Below are 19190 nucleotides of genomic sequence, written 5' to 3' on the forward strand. Positions count from 1 at the left end.
TATGTAAACACTACAGCATGTATCTACACACAGCTCCTAGGTACAGCATGACAGGGTGCGTGGCAGAATCATGTATTCAAAACCTGATGAAAAAGCCAAAATAAAAGTCTCAGGAAATAATCTGTCTGAAGAAAACCCCAGCCTCCAAGATGGCAACACATGGTTTCTGCAGCTGAAATACACAGACCTTTCCCTTTTAATTAAACATACGCAATTTCCATGTTGTTCTTGTCTCATATCTAGTATGTACCACAGGACACATTCCCAATCATTAACACTTTGTGTGTTTTCTTTAAGAAAATTAGAGTTAAAATTAAAAGCCACCCCATGTTCCAAATGAACACTGGAGGGAGTGTGGGCTGTAGGACAGCAGCAGCCTTTAATTAGTTGGTCTTATGAGCAATATTTGAAAGTCTCAAGTACAAAATCCTGTCTCTTTCCAACAGAGCTGGAGTATTTCAACAAACTTATCTGCATTCAGCCAAGGTAAACGGCAGGTCAGGAGGCAATGGAAAAACAACCCTCCTTCCCAAGAAGGCAAAACAACTTCCTTCGTGGTATAGCATGTGGCCGTGAAGAACATCAAAACTGAGAACTGAAACCAAGATTTCTGCTAATGAACTTCAACTGGTTGCTAATTTTTTAAATTCCTGATAAGCAGCACTGCTGCCTAGACAACGGCTCATGGGACCATGGAGGAAACTGGCTGGGTGATGATATCATCTTATTTAGCCACGCTGCCTTCTGTTTTGCAGGATATTTTATTTTCTAGTTTGTTTGGGAGAGAAGTAAGTACTGGTCCAAGAAAACGGAGGGATTGATTTACAAAGCACTTTGGAGAAGTGCAAATTGATCAGACTTTTCTGAGTATGGCATGTTTTTCTTACCAAATTTTGTAATCTATCTTAAAAAGAAACGTATTTCAGTCTGTGCAGCTCCGTTTCTGTTTTCATAAAATCCTTCATCTGGGTTTGACTTGCAATGTGGGTAGCACCTACCGGGGTAGAATTCCTCACCAGAAGGGAGAAGGAACACAAACATTTCAAAATCATTCTAAAAATGTGGAGATTTACTTCTGTGGCATTTCTTGTGAGCAGAAGGAAGGAAGGATGGCACGCAGGTAGGAAGGCAGGAAAGCTGGCAGGCTGGAAAGAAGGAAGGTAAGCAGGCAGAAAGGCAGGCAAAAGAAGGCAGGCAGGCAGAAAAGGCAGGAAAGAAGGAAGGCAGGGAGGTATGAAGGCAGCAAGGAAAGCAGGAAGGAAGGAAGGAAGGAAGGAAAAGCTTTTATTAACATGGTCATTGCATAGTACCCCGGTGAAACATTGGCTGTGATTGGAGCTATGATGAGTATCTAGTCTTTAGTCAAATTAATTGTTATACACGCAGACTAGACTGCATATAATAAGGAAAACACTACCTAAAATCTGCTTCAAAAGTTATTTAACCAGAACAAATCATCTGGGAAAGTACAAATATTTCTAACTGGAAAATTATTTCTCTATAGTTGAGCTAGGCCTGACAGCAAACCTTAATGAATTATTAGTACCTTTATTGTTTTCTTTGGCCCCTGTGCACTATATTTGTAAAAAAAGTCAGTAAAAAAGAGAACAATTGTAAAAAGCAAATATTTTGTACAAAAATACAAAGTTTTAAAAGCTCTTAAAAGTATATTCCATATTATTGATAGGAGTTGGACTATATATATATATTTATATAAAATCTATATATTCGTGTATCTGTATAATTTTCCTACATTTAGGATGTTAGCAAATGAAACATACTGTTTACACAGTTGCTTTATATGTTTTTCTATATGAGTGACCAACAGTCTTACTCAGATTGAGAGAATGTCTTTTCTCAGAAGACAGAAGTTGCTTATGTATGCGGTTACCGATTGGGAAAAAAAATCTGTATCAGAATTAGTCCAATAGTATTTCCTGATGCTGTGAGTTGAAAGGCCTCGAATAATTGAAGGATGCTGGAGAAGAGCTGCTGCTGAATTCCTCTACGTGTTTAAACCAGTTTTCAGTGCTTGCCTTTGTTTTTTTTTTCCCAATTTTGGTAGGCAATGTTGCTCTCTGCCAGGATTTTCTTCTTCTTTAAGTAAATTTCCATAATATGTAGGTATCTGTAAAGTCACAGCCTATTACACTCCAAATATTTGCTCTATGGTGTGAGAGAAAGAAAGAAAAACAAAGAGAAAAAAAATAATGTAAAAGCCTGTGAAGATTAAACGCATTTCCAAAAAGATCAAGGTATGTTAAAAATTTAAGAGGACTTATATTCAGATCCTCTAAGTCCTGGAGAATAAATATTTGTAAACCATGAAGTTTTCCTAAAATAACAAACATCTGTAGGAAAAGGAGGGCAAATTACATTGTTACACACTCTCCTTTACTCTGGACAGATAGAGTTATACACACACAAAGCTTATACAGCACTTTGTTTTGGTTTAGGGGGGCATTTTTTTGTGGGTAGGATATAATTTTGGCTCTAGCTGACATTTCTATCTGCCTTCACTGAAATTCAGCTTACATGTTTGCAACTGGAGGCACCCTTGGCAAAGCAATGTTTAAATAGGTTGCATGGAGGACATGATACTATTTTGGGCAGAGCCCCACCATGAACACAAATACTGCCCAGCTCTGTGAAGACAGGGCGAGCTTCCAAGCAGCCATGTGAACAACCTGCCCGCTGCCATTGCAGAAATGCCTCTATAACCAGAAAGAGATGCCCGTAGCAATCACAATGGTGACTGCTCGGCCACACTGGCAGTTGATGAGTCCTCCACACCAACCGCAACAGATGAGTTGCTTACGGACTGTGGACCCAGCCTCTCAGCCCTATGTGACATGTCCTGGCAGCAGTGGAGACTTTAAGACCTCCTCAGCAGTCAGCAAGTGCCTCCTGTTGCACAGACTCTCAAGATAGTCCTTTTGCTTTTTAAAGGCTGGTCCCTGAGACATCCTAAGACCAGCTTTCCCCCCAGCATGGCCATTGAGCTGATAAACAGCTTTTGGTGCAGCCAGGGTCTGGAGCACATGTGCCAAATCGTGCTTGAAATGTCAGGTGTGTTTGAAGTCTGCAAGACATGGTCAAGATGCAGAGCATGCTATGCCTACAACCACCTTGAAGGCTGGTCTTGTGGTGGAAGAGCACAAGAGCACAAGACTTATTGCAATAAATCCAGCATCTACATCCTGCAGAGTATTAGAAAAACCCATGTTGTGCTGCATCTTAGTAGAAGTGCTCCATGTGTGATTCCTCCTCCTCCTCAATGAGGCACTGCCATAGCATCTGGCCTTATGCCTCAACCTTCTCCCCCATAGCTGTGGAAAATTTACTTGAATTTGCCCTGTTAGGGTGAAATAATCAAACCAAGCAGCTTGCTTACCTTTATCCATGTCTTTTTCACAAATGAAATTATTAAGATCTTCACAGTAGAAGTCATTCCAGAACCCAGCATAGATTAACCCGGCACAATCTTCCCCTGGCCCGTGCCCATGATTCCAGTTATCAGGTTGCCCAGTTTTCCAGTTTCTTTCAACCAAAAAGCAAGAGATATATGATTACACAACACAGCACACATGACAGTTTTTCACCGCAAGAAATTAACGAAAACATCATGAGGTCTGTTCTGAACGGGAAATACACGTTGAAACAAACAATACATGACTCTTGCTGAAAATGGAAAACAGATGTATTACAGAGCAGGGAATCTATTCGGACTTGGGCTGCCAAAACTCAGAGACCTAAAATTAGACTGATGAACTTTACTTTAGTTTCTGAGTGTACATGCACATATAGTGGGAGTGTTCCGTGCGCTGGGCGCATCGCTCCAATCCTGCAAAGCCCGCGCGCTGTGTTTCTGCCAGCGAGTGGGACTGAGAAGGGCCGCGGGCTCCTGAGGGCTACCCAGGGTGTCAGCACCTTGCCATCGCTCACCGCAGAGGTGCTCAGACCCCTGCCCGCACCAGGGTGGGCTTCTCGGGAGGCACAGCAAAGACTGATCTGTTTTACAGACCCATATTTGCATGGGAAGTGCATTTTTGGACTTCTAAGGAATGTACGAAGTATATATACACGTTATCTTCTCAGATCATTAGCTTTGATGGGGAAACTTAACGCAGCACGTAAAAAGCTTGCAGCAAGTGCTTTCTCATCCTGTTTTTGTTTAACGAGTGAGAAACGCTTCCAACCTTGGGACTTAAAAGCTCTGTTTTCCTGAAGAAACAGGTTTTTGAAGGGAGCTTGTGATTGCTGGCTGATACGGGTCCGTGCTCAGCTGAAAAACATGCCTGCCTGACACAGAGCGTCTGACCAGGCACCTGGGAGGACACGCAGCTTTCCAGAAGTAATGAAATACTTTGGAAATCAGTAACTTGACAGCCCTGAGGTTACGACAGGGCACCTAAAACCATGGTGTAGTGGAAACCTATTGAAAGCAGTGGCTGAAGTGGGAATCAGCCACAGTGCTGCCATAAAGATGAAAACAGGGAGGGAGAAAAAGGGAAAATTACTACAGCTCATTTGAAATACATCTGACTTTTTCCATGTTTCTCATCAAAATGAACACCAATGAGATCACAGCTAATCATTTTGTAACATCTGACTGACTGTAGCATGTTTTTCTGGCGCACAGCATACTCAGCTCTATAAACTCTTTAGTCATCTCCTCAGTATTAAATATTTGGGTGGTTGCAATCTGTTCCATTTAGGACAAATTAGGTGTAGCTCTAGGATTCCTGGAGAGCTGCCAATTCAGTTCTCATCTGTCCAAAGCTTAGACACCCCCTTTTCATGCATTTTCCTTATGTTTAATGCTTTCGACTTGGATTTGGGCTTTATCTAAAGGCTGGTCATTTTTTATCAGAACGAGCACTCTATTTATAGCCAGTTGTAATGCAAATAAGGAAAATCAAACCAAGACAGCAAAACTGTCTGTGCTTTCCATCTCTACTTTGTAATAAAAGTCATAAGCAAATGTTTTGGCAAGAAACACTGTGCTATGTAGTTATGTGATTCTTTCATTCAACATTCAGTTTTCTTTCTGGCAGGGAAAGAAAGCCTTGTGCATGGAGAAGGGAGAGAGAAAGAACTGAGTTCAACAGCACCCTCAGTAATGAGTTATTTCATTGGCATCTACAACCCTCTGGATTCATTGGATTACTTCTAGATGCTGCTTTTAGAAGTGTCAGCAAGAGTGGTAGCATCTGCAGAAAATAAACACCATTGTTTTTCATTTACGTACGTGTAAACTGGTAAGGACCCATCCAGCCATCTCCATTCATTTTCCTTCTCTGAATCTGTTAGTCCAATCCAGAAGCTGCCTTTCCCCAAAATCTGCCTTTTTATCCATTGCTGTGGAAGAAAGATCTTAGTCCATAACAAACACACACAATCATCTTTGGAGCCAATAAGCTACTCTGGTTTCATGAGTATCTTTGTTATCAGAATAGGAAAGGCAAATGGAATTTTTCTAAGCTGAAGATACGTTTCAGGAGTTGGCCTTGTGACACCTTGCCCACACTAGAATCCATAGCAGAGTTTGCATGCAAGGTAGAGAAAGCTAGGCATGAAAATCGGGTTGAAGTAAAGTCACAGCCCATGTCTTATAGACATAAATTGAAAAAAAAAAATACAAGCAGTTGTATCTTGATGTCCCCACTGCTTTGTAGCCACCAAATAATTATAGAATTATGCAACACATAGTATGTTGAACAGTACTAAAAGCATAGCTAGATTAAAAATACTTTTGGGTCACAGTAGTCCTAGGCTGCATATATTAAATTAGACAATTTAAAATTAAATTTTATTCATCACTGAAAAAACTACATTTTGGACAATATGCAAAGCATAATTGACTCCATCTTTAAAGGTCCAAAACTACAATTCTAACCAGCCTTTCTGGTGGCTCCATGCTCACCACCTTCAGGGTCAGCAACAGCTCTACTCACACTCCCCTTCTGCACACGGAGAAGCTGCTGAGCAGGCAGAGGGTAGACAAAATGCTAACTGGAGTCAATCACTGAGTCTGCTTCACTATATGAACTCATGATGCTCTCAGCTTCCCACTTGCCTTGTGGCTTCCTCATGTGAAATAACTTCAAACCCTCCCCTTGAAAAGAAAAGAGAAGGTAGTTACCTGCTCCTCTTTGTTGTCTATGATAACCAAGCGTGATGACTTCTCTTCACAGAATAACTTTGCCTCTTCAAAAATCTCTCTTTCAATTGAAAAGTAATAGCACTTCTCTGTATAGTTCTTCCAATGAGGAGAACAACCTGTGATGTGAATTTTTTATGTTAAGCCAGTTATTGATAACTCAATAGGCCAGCAGTAACTTTCTGCATAGGGACAATAATAAGTGGTGGATCTCATACCCATTTACAGTGTGCTGTCACCTAAACTACTTACATACAGTTTGGGAATTTACTTATTAGGATTCTGACTCTGTGAATTCAAGGATAAATTGTGTGGTCAAGGGGATTAATTACTCTTACTACTGCCACCTTTTCTTTAGCCCTAAACTTTAGCTGAAAACAATTGTAGGCCATCAGAAAGAAGACCAACAGGTATGGATTCACTTAAAAGGGCTTTTTACGGTAAATCCAAGATATTTAGTCTAAGGCAGCAGAGGTTATTTGAACCAGTAACTAAGTGGTGAGCACCCTGTGCTTAGATATATTTGTATCTGAGTAAAAGATGCATGCTTACCATTGGCCTCAGGCACCGATGTAGGTTCACTTTGTAGTGCCATTGGCATTCCTGGACCTGGTGGCCCTGGTGGGCCAGGTGGGCCCTTTGGACCAGGTAGCCCAGGGACTCCAGGTAGCCCAGGTAGTCCTCGAGGTCCAGGTACCCCTGGTTCTCCCACAGTTCCTTGCAGACCTTGAAATCCTGGTGGGCCTTGTGGCCCAGGTGGACCATCTTTGCCTTGTGGACCCGGTGGCCCTGGGTCTCCACTTGGTCCAGGCAAGCCCGTCTTGCCAGGAGAACCTCTCTGACCTTTGGAGCCAGGTGATCCTCTTGAACCTTTCCCTCCTTTTTCTCCTGGTGGTCCAGCTGGCCCAGGTGGGCCCTTCTCTCCTGCAGGTCCTGGTGGTCCAGGCTCTCCTTTATCTCCTTTTTGTCCTTTTAGGCCAGCAGGGCCAAGAGGACCTTGAGGGCCTCTGTCACCTTTAGGTCCCCTTGGACCAGGAGGGCCTGAAACAATGCAAGCATGCAAAGTGGGTATATGGACAGAAAACAAAGCAAAAAGCCCATGTGAGGTCCTTGTTTAGTGTATCTCAGACCAGCAACACAGGATACTCAGCACTGTGAAAACTGGGCTAACAGCTGCTTCGATCAGTGCTTGTAAAAGTGCATCTGCCCCTCAGGCACTACGTACCATAGCTCTTTCCTCAGCATTCATGAAATACAGGATACAGAAGAAAACATTCTGATGCACCCTGTCCTGTGAACTAGACGGTGACACCATGCCCCAGGTGACCGAATGAGGTGCCAGTCCCAGCCAGACACACTCGGTGCTGTTGACACACATGGTCCTGTGTGTTGATGCTCCTGTTCCCTTGCTCTACTACACGCTCTTTTCCTTCTAGCCCCATCTCCCCGCTCTTAGACTACAGGACTCTTCTCCTGCAACGACCCTGTTTGCTGCTCTGTCAATAATAGGATGTCAAAAAGAGACAACACAATGGATAGTGAGCAACAGGCCAACAGCGGGAAAGACCAGAAGTACTAGTTGCTAACTGGCCAGCTACAACAGGAAAGGGAACAATACCCAATATAGGAAATAGCAATATTGTGACAACAATAAACAACAAAACAAGTTTGAATTCTGATCATGAATGAGCAAATGCCTTGCCAATACCCACTCCCCCGGCCAATCTACATAATTTAAACTCCTCCAGAGAGAAATTCCTAAACTGGAGTAATTTAAGCCTAGTTGAAATGAGAAAGGTGAAGGTTACTGACATTTAATCTTGGCTCTAATTCAGCCTTAGTTTATTCGGAGCAATGGATTTATATTTGTGATTAGAATTTTTGGCCTGACTGGCTCATATCAGGTTGGAAATATAAGTGTTCTTTTCATTTGGGATAATACTTGGCTGGGAGAAACCTCCTAAACTTGATGCTATTTATTTCTGGAGAAAATAAAATATCCCAGGATTTAAAACTAAGCGAAGTAGGATGTTTTCTGGCAGACTAAAAACTGGCTTAAAGTGAAATAGCAACTTGTTTTTCAGTAAGGGTGGACCTTTCTGGGAATAGTCCAATGTATATTTTTTAGCCATTTCCTCCTTAGCAGGGATTGGTTTCTTGAGGTTCCACACCTTCACTAGCTTATTTTAGAAACTAAATCAAAAGCAGATCCAGTCAGTCATTCACTCAGAACGAATTTTTGCTAAGTCAGAACCTTATTTCATAACATGCCCATTCTAGGTATGTAGAGAAGGCATAGGGAAATTAGTAAGGAATATTCAAGCTATATTTACATTTCCAAAGTTTAGGATTAGATAATAGAAAACTCTGTATCATCATGCACTAACTAACTTCCACAGAAATATAGAAGTAATGCAAGCAGGAGTTCAGCACAGATGATTACGAGCATCATTAGAGAAGCTGCATACCTTGTAGGATAGTGAAGTTTTTGATGAGCTGGCCATGTTTGGAATCTACCAGTTTCATTTCTTCCATGATCACTGACAAATTGGCAACTTCAACATCTAACCTTGACCTCATTAAATCCTGCTGCATCTTGAGAGATGCAGAGTCTAAGCGAATATTGGCTAGAGTGCTGTTCATAAAAATCAGCTCATCTGAATGTTTACTTAAGGTGTCTGTACAAGTTGTCCTGACCTCATTGAGATTGCTAGTCAGCGTCCGTAGATGATGAGCTGTGTAGCTGATATTGCTAATGATATTCACTATATCGGTTTCAAAGACCTGGAACCTCTCTTCTAGCTGGTTGAATTTGGCTGAAGTTCTGTTTTCATATTCTTTATGCTGCTCCTGGAGATCCTTTAGATTTTGTTCATTGGCTTGGGCAATTGTGGTGATATTCTCCATTTGCCCACTGAAGGAGCTGAGCTGATTGTTCATGTCTTCAAGTGTATCATTGTTAGCTTTTGCCAGTGCTGAGTTGTTGGCAGCCAAAGTCTGTAAATTTTGTACTTTCTCCTTAAGCCAGTCAGTGTCCTTCCGGGCTTGAAGGACAACCTGCTGCAGATTTTGAAAGTCATTCTTGATACTTAGAATAGCTGAGCTTGTATCTTCCATTGACTTCTGCAAGGCACTGATAAGATTTCTTTGCTGTATTTGTGTCAGGTTTAAGTTGTTCAGGTTCATGATGACCACATTATGAGAATGCACTTGGTTTTGCAAGTTTGTTTGAATATTACTTGTGTCTTGTTGAAGATTGTTGATATAGCCAGTATATGCTTGAAGAGTCTTATTGACACTGATGATCATGAAAGAGTTACTATCTAAGGCACTTCTCATCTGGCTCTGTCTATCATCTAATACATTTCCAGACTCTTGTAGCTTCTCTAGTGTATCTTTGTTTCTGGTAGTTTTCTCTGCAATGTCATGAAGCTGCTGACGAAGAGCCAGAATGTCAGATCTGAAGCTAGACAGTTCAGTGTTAGTATTCATGGCTTTTTGTCCAGCTTGATCATCTGTTGAAGAGGAAAAAAATGGAAAGGCTTTAGGATGAGTTTTATAAAACACAGTATAAAAACCCATAGTCTATTTTAAGAACAGTCAGGTTGTCAAAAATTTCTGTCAATAGAACTTCTGTGCTATCTACTCCAGAAAAGAGAAACCACTAAGTGAAGTTCTGCCACTAAACAGAGGAAAAAAATCAAAGGGATGAAGACCTTGTATCTTGCTGAGGAAGACAAAATGGTCATTCTGTTGTCATATACAGGAAGAACTACCATTAGAAACTGATGAATATAAGTTTTGCTTGTATTCTCAAGGAAAACTGAATGGTAAGCAGAATTCAAAGTATTAAAGAGGTATAACTGCATTTATGTTTTGACGTTACAACTGGCTATTGCTGAAAGCTCAGAGGTAAATTTTAGCTGTTCATATTTTCTTCTTCCTTTTCCTGGCAGGAAGAATATCTTCATTGAGATTTAGTACATATAATTCCATTTTTTAAAATCTTTGGTTTAGTTTTTGAAAAGTTCTAATACCTGTTTTAAAACAATCTGGGTTAGAGACAAAAGTTTAGCCAGCAGGCTACTTCAGATATGACAGGATATGATGTATTTCTGTTTTACTCTCTAACATACTACTATTGCTTTTAATGACATTTATTTTGCTGTTATTGTTTCCTCATGTTCTGAGTTTCAGGAAGGCGAAACCTTTAATCTTAGAGGAACATCTCTCCTCTTACTTACACTGCCCTATAGTATACTTCTGGGAGCCTGCCCGAGTATGATTAAGCTTTTGAGGCTGTACAGCTCATAAGCCAGGACACAGAAACCAAGGAAATAAGCAGTCAACACTTATTTTCAGGGAAGATTCCCTTTCTTGACCTCAATCACTTCCCTCTCCACACAGAGTCCATGTATTTTTGTCCTCATCGAAGTGTAGCTATATTTATGAATTACGCAGTCTGGAGACCATAATTTCAGATGACTCCAAGAAAGGGCAGAGTGGTTTTCATAAACTACAGTGAATATAGCTGTGTACAGAGCTTTCCTCTGGGGTGCCTGAATGAGACATGATGGTGAACATCAAATGGTGGTTTGTGAGACTTCAGTCTGAAGTGTTTAAGGAGTCTTTTGTGGATGGACATCTTCCTAAGCACAGTTCCTCTACCTGCCACTTGTCTTAATCCAGGATCTTTTCAGCTCTGACTCTGGTTACTTCTCGGTTATAGCTCAAGTTGTATTTTGTTCCTCACACAGCTCTGACAACTGCCAGGTCTACATACAGCTAGTCACTGAAGGCCTGTCTTTCATTCACTACATACTGTTATCCTTCTGGCCCTACAGCACTTCTCTTACCTTTATGCCTCCCACATACATTACCCCATAAATTTTTTAACTTCCTCCATGGCAAGTCCACTTAAACGGGAACTGATTGTCCCGAGCATCTCACCAGCCATCCATCCAGCGGTGTGTAAAAAATGCGTGGGTGTGAATGAATGAATGAAAGGTCTTCCAAGTTGTGAAAATTTCATCAGCATAATATCCCAAATATAACTCAAAAGGTTGCATGTGCTTTAAGGTGTAACATTTACTTCTATATATGTATCAGTAAAAGCATATGCCTCTGAATTATGCCACGTCTTTGAATTAAATGCAGTTTGCAAATACTTCAGAATCCAGCTATTTTTTGAGGGAAAAAGTTGTAAAAATTTATGATCAAGCTGCAAGCAAGTAATTTTTCCTATGAAGTTAAAAAAAATTATTTCAAGAAGGACATGAATTTTGTGTATATTAATATTCATAGAAAAACTAATTATACAAACTATAAGTCTATGTATATACCATTTGATAATAAACAGCTCCGTTTCCTTTCCAGACAAGGAAGAAAGGTAGAAAAGTGCACTTAGTGAGTAGAACCCTTATCCATGATCTTTTTCCGTCTTCCTGCAAGTTGAGAACTGTGATAGCACTTGGGAGACCTGAACTCTTAACAACCTTGTGTCCTGTATTCCCTGAGATGATTAAGAAACATTTTATGGAAGTAATCAACTTGCCTCAGACATAAGAATTTTCAACAGCTGATTATTTGTGCGCCCCTTAAAATGTCATTCAGTTTTGAATCGTAATTGCTAAAACAGCATCAGAATGACTGGCTGATAGATTTTCATTTTATGTAGAGTCTCTTGTGCTGTGGAACAGCTTCTGCTATGTTTTACATCTCTGCCTCAGAGAAGACCCTCTCCTGAGGACAACCTTAAGTGTCTGTTTATTTTAGTATAAAAGATTTCAGAGTGACTTCAGTGGGAAGTGTAACTATTTAAGTATACTTAAAATGCTGTCCTAAGTAGAGCTGATCTTAACTTTTTTTAAGTGCTTCCCCAAGTACTTGAGAAATTGGAATAGAAGTGCTGTATCTTGTCATAGCCAGAGATTTTTCAGATAAATTTCCTGCCACCATCTGCCAGGAGAACACCCCAAAGCCATAATACAAAGGGGCTTTGCGTGTATGTAGATTACCTAATTTCTTCAGGTCACTCTCCACCTCTGTGAGCTTTTCTGTATATCTTCTGTGGGATGTTTCCAGGCCACCTGTCACATTGTCCATTTTTTCTACAACTAAGGGAAAGAGAACAGTACGTTATGGAAAGAAGAAAAGTGGAATTATGAAAAAAATCTAGTAAACAATAAAGCAAACAAACAAATAAAACACCGCTACCATCAAACAAAAAAAAGAAACCACTTTAAAATTGCCTTGTTCGCCACTATACTTTGCTCCTGCTCTGTGAAATGTTGGAAGGATGAGCTCCTATCTGGTGGTGGGACCCAGCATTCTTCCAGTTCTTCAGTCTGACAACAGTCCCCAAACTTTTTTTGCTTATGAGCAATCTCTCTCCTGAATGAGGAAATCCCTCTTTGTGGGTTTTCCTCATGAACTAAGTCCTTTTCTCTGAACAGTATTTCCATGCTCCAAGCGTACTGCGGTGTGGAAAAGGCAGACTAATTGCTAAAGGCTCAGACGTATCAGAGAAGACATACTTTTATTTTACTATAAGCCATTTCTCCTTAAAAATAACGTTGTTTTTTGGTTTGTTTGTTTTTTCCCTGTGCCTTTTAACCATTAAAAATTGCCACCCGGCTAGCAAACTTTGGTCTGAGATAGCAGTTTGAAGATGCAATTACTAAATGTTCTGGGAATCAGCTTTTAAACATCTTGATGACGGTGCAGATCACTCAAAACAGTCTTGAAACAATTCTGCCCCGTTGAAAGGACGATCATTCAGCAAGTGCAGATTTATGGCTGATGTGGTCTATATTTACTAATGTCTGAGTCATCTTCTTGTCACTGAGACAATCTGATTATTGATGGAATTGATATGGAAATGGAAAAAACAGAGCAACAAATAAAGAATGAGGGGTGGCTCCGTGGCAAAAAACATGAAATGCTTGCAAGGTCAGAGGCAGCCTTCATCTTCCACACCAAACCTTGTCTAATAGGCTTTTGCATTGAAGCCACAACAAGGGACAGAAATTTCTTCTCATCAAAAGATTATTTGGCCCTTTTGCTACACTGGGAGCAGAATGGATCTGAACCAACCCTGGGAAAGGCTACACAAATTATTATTGTGCCAGCCCTTCCTTTCACACAGAAGAAATAAGGTGCTTTCAGTGTCCTGAGATAGTGAAGCCAATTCTGTAAACCTGTGTGGGGTAGAGGGTACCACTAATTCTTTCTGTCTGTGAGATAATCTGCAGCTAGGAAATAGCCTCATAGAAGTTGCTGCTATGTAGACTGAGCTTTTTACTAGAGGTGGAAATTTAGGGAATCTTTTGCTGCTCACGAGCAACCACAAGAATCCTGGACTTTTAAAGTGTAGTCCACCAAGTGCTCCTTCATTAACTTTTGCCCTTGTTTTTCTGAGTCTGGGTACCACAGTTACACAGCAGGCTTTTATTGCTTCCCCAAAACTAACAGGAGAAAAAGCACACCAAGATTATCTCTGCTGCAACTGCACTGAAGTCAATGGAGTTACAACAGAGAAAAAGTCTCAAGGTTTTCAGACAGACCAGACATCCTTTGGTGAATTACCTGCCTGTTCCTTTCTATACTGCTAACAAGTAAAACACAGACTTCTGTGTACACAAAGATAGTCAGAGTGCAGCTTTCTGTTTGGGACAATGTTGCATGGCTTGCTTAATATCACATCTAAGCTACAATAATGGCTTTGCTTTTTCAGGAGGACCATTGCTCAATATCCTTTACTTTCAAAGGCATTTTTCCCCCCAGTATAGCACTAATGCTTCACTGGTTCTTTTTCCCATTAAAGTTACTTGCCAAAAAAGCCGTATAGCACTTTTCCTAAATGAAGCCAGAGTTGATTCTCTGTTTGTCCTGCCCAACTCTCTTCCAGGCTGGAGCCCAGATCAACAAAGTTCCTTCAGCTACTTCTCACACTCCACTGATGCATGTATACACCTATGCATCACATGCAGTGAGCATGGGGACCCTACTTGGCTCTTCCTTCTGGCTAGCTCTAGGCAGCTCCTTGCTCAGTCTGTGGTGGTCTGCTTTTCTTATGGGTAGTGACTGCAAAGGACACGGCTTACTCTGGGCACTTAGACAGGACTTCATGAAACCATCTGGATTTTAAAAGCAGGAAGACTCCAAGTGCTTCTGTTTCACCTGTGCCTTGACAAGCAATGTCACGTCACCTACGGGTCTTGCTAATTCAGATTTAGTGTAATATTCACCTGTTTTCCCCACTTGGAGTTGGGAAATTAATAGATATTATATAGTGAAAATATATATTATCAATAATGAAAGAAAAATGTAGGCTCTTCCTTTTGCTGTTCAAATGCATGCTGGTTTGTACTTCAGATTTGAAGTTTGTAAAATTGAGATCTTATGCTGTCCTATAATAACAAAATTGTTTTCGTGGTAGAATGAAATGTAACACTGGAAATTGGGTTAAAATATTCCCCTGAACAGTCCAAAGCAAATGAAAATAGTAGGAATGCTATCAATATATAGTTGCCTGTATGACAGTTAGATGAGATTGGATGGAATTAAAGATATGGCCTTTCAGTTCTTAAAAGGGGCCTACAAGAAGGATGGGGACAGGCTTTTTATAAGGGCCTGTTTTTAAATGAAAAGAGGGGAAATTCAGGCTAGGCAAGAGGAAAAAATTTTTTACAATGAGGGTGGTGACACACTGGCCCAGGTTGTCCAGAGAGGTGGTAGATGCCCCATCCCTGGAGACATCCCAGGCCACGCTGGATGGGGCTCTGAGCAACCTGATCTAGTTGAAGATGTCCCTGCTCATTGCAGGGGGTTGGACTGGATGCCCTTTGAAGGTCCCTTCCAACCCAAACTATTTTGTGATTCTATGATACAACAGCATATGATATTTTCATTGCTGAAAGTACAAAATAATCCCACCTCACAAGAAAAAAGAGCAAAGTGGGTCTGTAGCTATGGACATTCTTTGTGTGGAACACCCCAAAAATTTCTTGAAGCAGGATTTATTCAGAAGCCTTATCGGTATTATTGATAATTGGACATAGTATTTGGGGCAGACCGTACTTGGACTGTGTCTGAAAGATCAGTAATGAGCACTGTTAGAAGGTCTTTCAGTCCCAGCAGCCTGTCTGCTACAGAAAGTAATAGCTTTTATAATAATTCTAGCATGTAAGTGGATGCCAGGCAACAGCCTGCAATCAGGAGGGCTGGCATGACACTTAGCTGGAAGATGCTGGTTTAGGGAGGCCAGAAAGAAAAGGCTGCTTTCAAATATGCAAGGTATTGATTTTTGTCTATTTGACACTAAGCTGGCGATGACTTACCCAGATTAACTGATGCAAAGTGCAGGCTAGCTCTATCAGGCAAACCATTTCCTTTATTTTATTCCTCTCTCCCCTCAGAGGGCAAGTCAGCCTTGTCATGCGAAGAGCAGAGGACAGAGGCCAAAGCCAAGTTCAAACCACCCAGCTCAAGCAGCAAAAACAGGGGTGGTCTCTGCAAACATGAACTGCAGGGTTAGCTCAAGGATTCCCAGTGATGCAGCCTAAGCTGAATTTTGTCATGCCATAGACAAACCAATGAACATATTTGCTTTGTACAGGGTAAGGGACTTTACCTCCAAGTTCAAACAAATTGCAGTCCTAAGGGACTTGATATGACTGAACTCTTTCCACAAGCAAGTTGTAGTTTATTTAGCTTCTTGCCACAGCTCTGCAAGTGGAAAGGATGAACTCTGGGGAGAATGAGTAGAGAGCTGTGGCCAAAGTAGATTTTGTTGCTCCTGCTGTCAAAAGGGGTCACATAGATGGGTGTCCTATTATTGGGAATGCCTTTCCAGCAGTAGCTCCTACCAACATCTGTGGATGGTGAGCACATGGAGCACTCTCAGGAGTGGAAGTCAACCTCTGGGGAGTGCCATGGGCTTGAACAGCTACTTTCCATCTTCTCCAGAAAAAGGCAAAGGCAAAACAGGCAGACCAGCCGTAATATCCCTTATGAAGGCCACTCTGCTGCTCTCAACAGTCTGCTGCTCTTGAAAATGCCAAGTCTGTCTATGCCTTAAGCTTGCTTTGGATAGCTTCACCTGAATTCTCAGCTTGGTCAAATATCTCTACATTACCGCTCACTTTCTGACAAGGTGACTATGGAAAATATGGTAAAGAACCTCCAATAGAAGCCAAAATTTCAAGTAGCTGCTGACCGGAACAGTGAGGACTGTCTGCATCTAAGCCACTGTTTCAGAAATGGGGATAAATTGAGCCATGTCAGCAGGGTGTGTTGGCCCTAGGTGATGACAGGCAAACTCTGTCTGGGAGACAGACGGAAGAAGCAGATGAAAGTCATGGTGAGTATCAGTCAAGACACCTAAAAACAAGGAGTGACCAGAGATTGAAAGCTACCAGAAATTCAAGCTGAGAGCATGCTAGCTTCCCTCACTGGTGTGAGTCCCAGGAGGATCTTTCACCTTCAATCAGCTAATCTGACGCTGGCTGCTGCCAGAAAAATTTTAGCATTGTATTTTTCATCTAATTGAAGAAAGTATGCATTAAAAATTACAGATTGCTTTATTAATGTTTTTAACAATAATTTAATATGTCTTCTCAAAGCAAACTAATAGTAAACTCAGCTTGTTATTCCTTCATGACCTTGATGTTTAATTCATGTTTTGGTTTCAGGTTTCTCCAATCTACTATGTAATTTTTACCACCAGTTTGGAGGTTTGCTCTATATTGACTTTGCCTCCCATTGAGTTATTTTTCTGCCTGCCATATTTAATGCACTAATCAGTAGTTTTAATGTCTTAAATCACAAAGGATATCTAAATACCACATAGGAAATGAAAGTTTTAAGAGTTGTTTTGGGCTTTATAAACATAAGTGTGGGAGACAAATTTAATGGAAACTTAGCTAAGAGACTGAAAGAATCCCTGATGCCAGCAGAATTCCTTCTTTCAGTGTAATATTGCAATAAAAAAAGACAAGCCAAACTCTGATGCAGAGTTCAAGAGCTCTATAAAATTTTGTTTTGAGTTTTGTTCCTCCACTAACTCCTAATTCCTTTCCAATGGACAAAAATTTTGCAATAATTCCTTTAAATATGTGCTGTCAACTGGGGTTTTGTCTAACTCATGTCATGCAAATCAGAACTTAGGCACTGTGGAGATGAAGTTCTTAATCTGCAGGGACAAAGGGCGAACTTAATGCCTGACATTAGACCATTTGCTGCTTGGCATTACAGAAGGGATGACTTGGACTAAACTGAACTTTACTCCAGCATATGCCTCTTTCCCTTGGCATTTAGGTGGAGCAGTCACCAAGTTGGTGAGCAGTGGAGCAGTGGTCACCAAGATGTCCTAAGGTCTGTAAGATGGGCATTATTCACCTTCCTACAGTCTTCTTCCCACCTCCCCCGCCCCTTTTCTTTGGTGTGGAAAAATATATTCTTTCGTCCTTTCCCCAGATAGATGTGTCTTGGTACTGCTATGATAGAAAGACCACAGAATCACAGAATGTCAGGGATTGGAAGGGACCTCGAAAGATCAACTAGTCCAGTCCTCCTGATGGAGCAGGAACACCTGGATGAGGTTACACAGGAAGGCGTCCAGGTGGGTCTTGGAATGCCTCCAGAGAAGGAGACACCACAACCTCCCTGGGCAGTCCCTGGGCAGGCACAAATGATTACTCAGTGTAAGAAGGAGGTTTGGAAATGAGTGTAGCAAAGATGAGGCCTCAAGATGAGGGCAAAGCCTGAGGAAAAGACAGGCTAGAGCCTTCGTGGAGAAAGAAACTTGAAATCTGTGAATTGAAACCATGAAGAGAAACTCCCTCTCCCAAAGAGATCTTTTGGACAGTGTTCTTATTGCTATTGCTTCCTACACACAGACAAACAAACATGTGCAAAAACAAGATATAGAGCAATGGTCCCTCCAACTTGATATGTTATTTGTGATGTCAAGTGAGGCCTGAGTCTTCTGGTGAGGCCCAGAACTTGTTTAAAACCCTCTTGAGGAAAATTCTGCTAAACCTCAGGCATTTAATGGCTGGGTTATAGCCTAGAAGGATCCATCTTCCCCTGCTGTAAGCAGATCTCTGCACATTTGTACCTGCAAAAGGCCTAATCTTGCCCTCCCCTAGTCCATATAACCAAATGACCTTACCTTTATCGATCAAGAACAAGTTTATGAATCCTGGAAAGATTTTTTTTTCTCAGAATCGGACCTCCAGAGACCAGTTACACATTATTCAGGAGAATGTCTGACCAGCTAAGTATGTATTGCATTTATTTACTTCTGATTTTAATTTGCCACATTTCATCTGCTTTATTATGAAAAAGGAATACCAACGTGTCTCTAACTGTGCTTCACATTCTCTCATCTTCCTGGCTAAATCTTCCATCCAAACAAAGCAGTTTTAATTTTCTTCCTGCTCAAAACTGTACCAAATCCTCTTAAATAAGTATTTATCCCTTTCTATTTCTACAATTTCCTTTTCTTTCACTGGCAAAGGACCAGAGGTGATGTCAGCTCTACTACAAGCGCAGCTGTTGGCGGCACAGGACGCACTGCATGCTAATCACATGAATATTTACCCAGCTTCTTGGAGGGGTTTGAAGCTTCTCTCAGAGCCATACTCAAGCAGCTCATTTAAAGCCAGCTTGGGTTTCTCCACAACATGCCACGATGTCCTGTTATAACACTCACAATGATGCTATTCACTTTATTTTTCTTACCAGAAACTCACATCCTATTTGTTTAACTTGTATCTATGACTGCACAACAAACAGACATTTACATGAATCCATTCATAAAAATGCCTAAGTGGCTACAGATAATTAGTGCTGAGGACGTATGGGAATTTTCAGCTGTGCTTTCCAATGTGCCCAACTGATAACTTGCACAAATGACATTTTCTCTGTTTCTGGGTTGCCCAACTACCAGAATCTTTGAGATAACTGTCAAAAGTGTCTAAGCATCTTTGTTCATCAAAATAGTTGCAGATAACTCAATATA

The 19190-nt window shown here is 41.0% G+C and overlaps 1 protein-coding gene across 1 annotated transcript in view; it reads right to left on the minus strand.

Annotated features, from left to right (window-relative positions):
* Positions 1 to 2146: 2146 nt before the first annotated feature.
* COLEC12 (collectin subfamily member 12) overlaps positions 2147 to 19190 on the minus strand; it is a gene marked incomplete at both ends in the record, with an annotated part of 97395 nt that continues 80351 nt past the window's right edge. The window contains 7 exons of the mRNA XM_080364141.1: positions 2147 to 2166; positions 3395 to 3540; positions 5252 to 5361; positions 6146 to 6282; positions 6716 to 7204; positions 8632 to 9678; positions 12181 to 12279. Of these exons, the coding sequence (XP_080220267.1) occupies positions 2147 to 2166; positions 3395 to 3540; positions 5252 to 5361; positions 6146 to 6282; positions 6716 to 7204; positions 8632 to 9678; positions 12181 to 12279 (2048 nt within the window). The remainder of the gene's footprint in view (positions 2167 to 3394; positions 3541 to 5251; positions 5362 to 6145; positions 6283 to 6715; positions 7205 to 8631; positions 9679 to 12180; positions 12280 to 19190) is intronic.

This window comes from Nesoenas mayeri, assembly GCF_963082525.1.
Source record: "Nesoenas mayeri genome assembly, chromosome: 2".
In the NCBI taxonomy this organism is placed as follows: Eukaryota; Metazoa; Chordata; class Aves; order Columbiformes; family Columbidae; genus Nesoenas; species Nesoenas mayeri.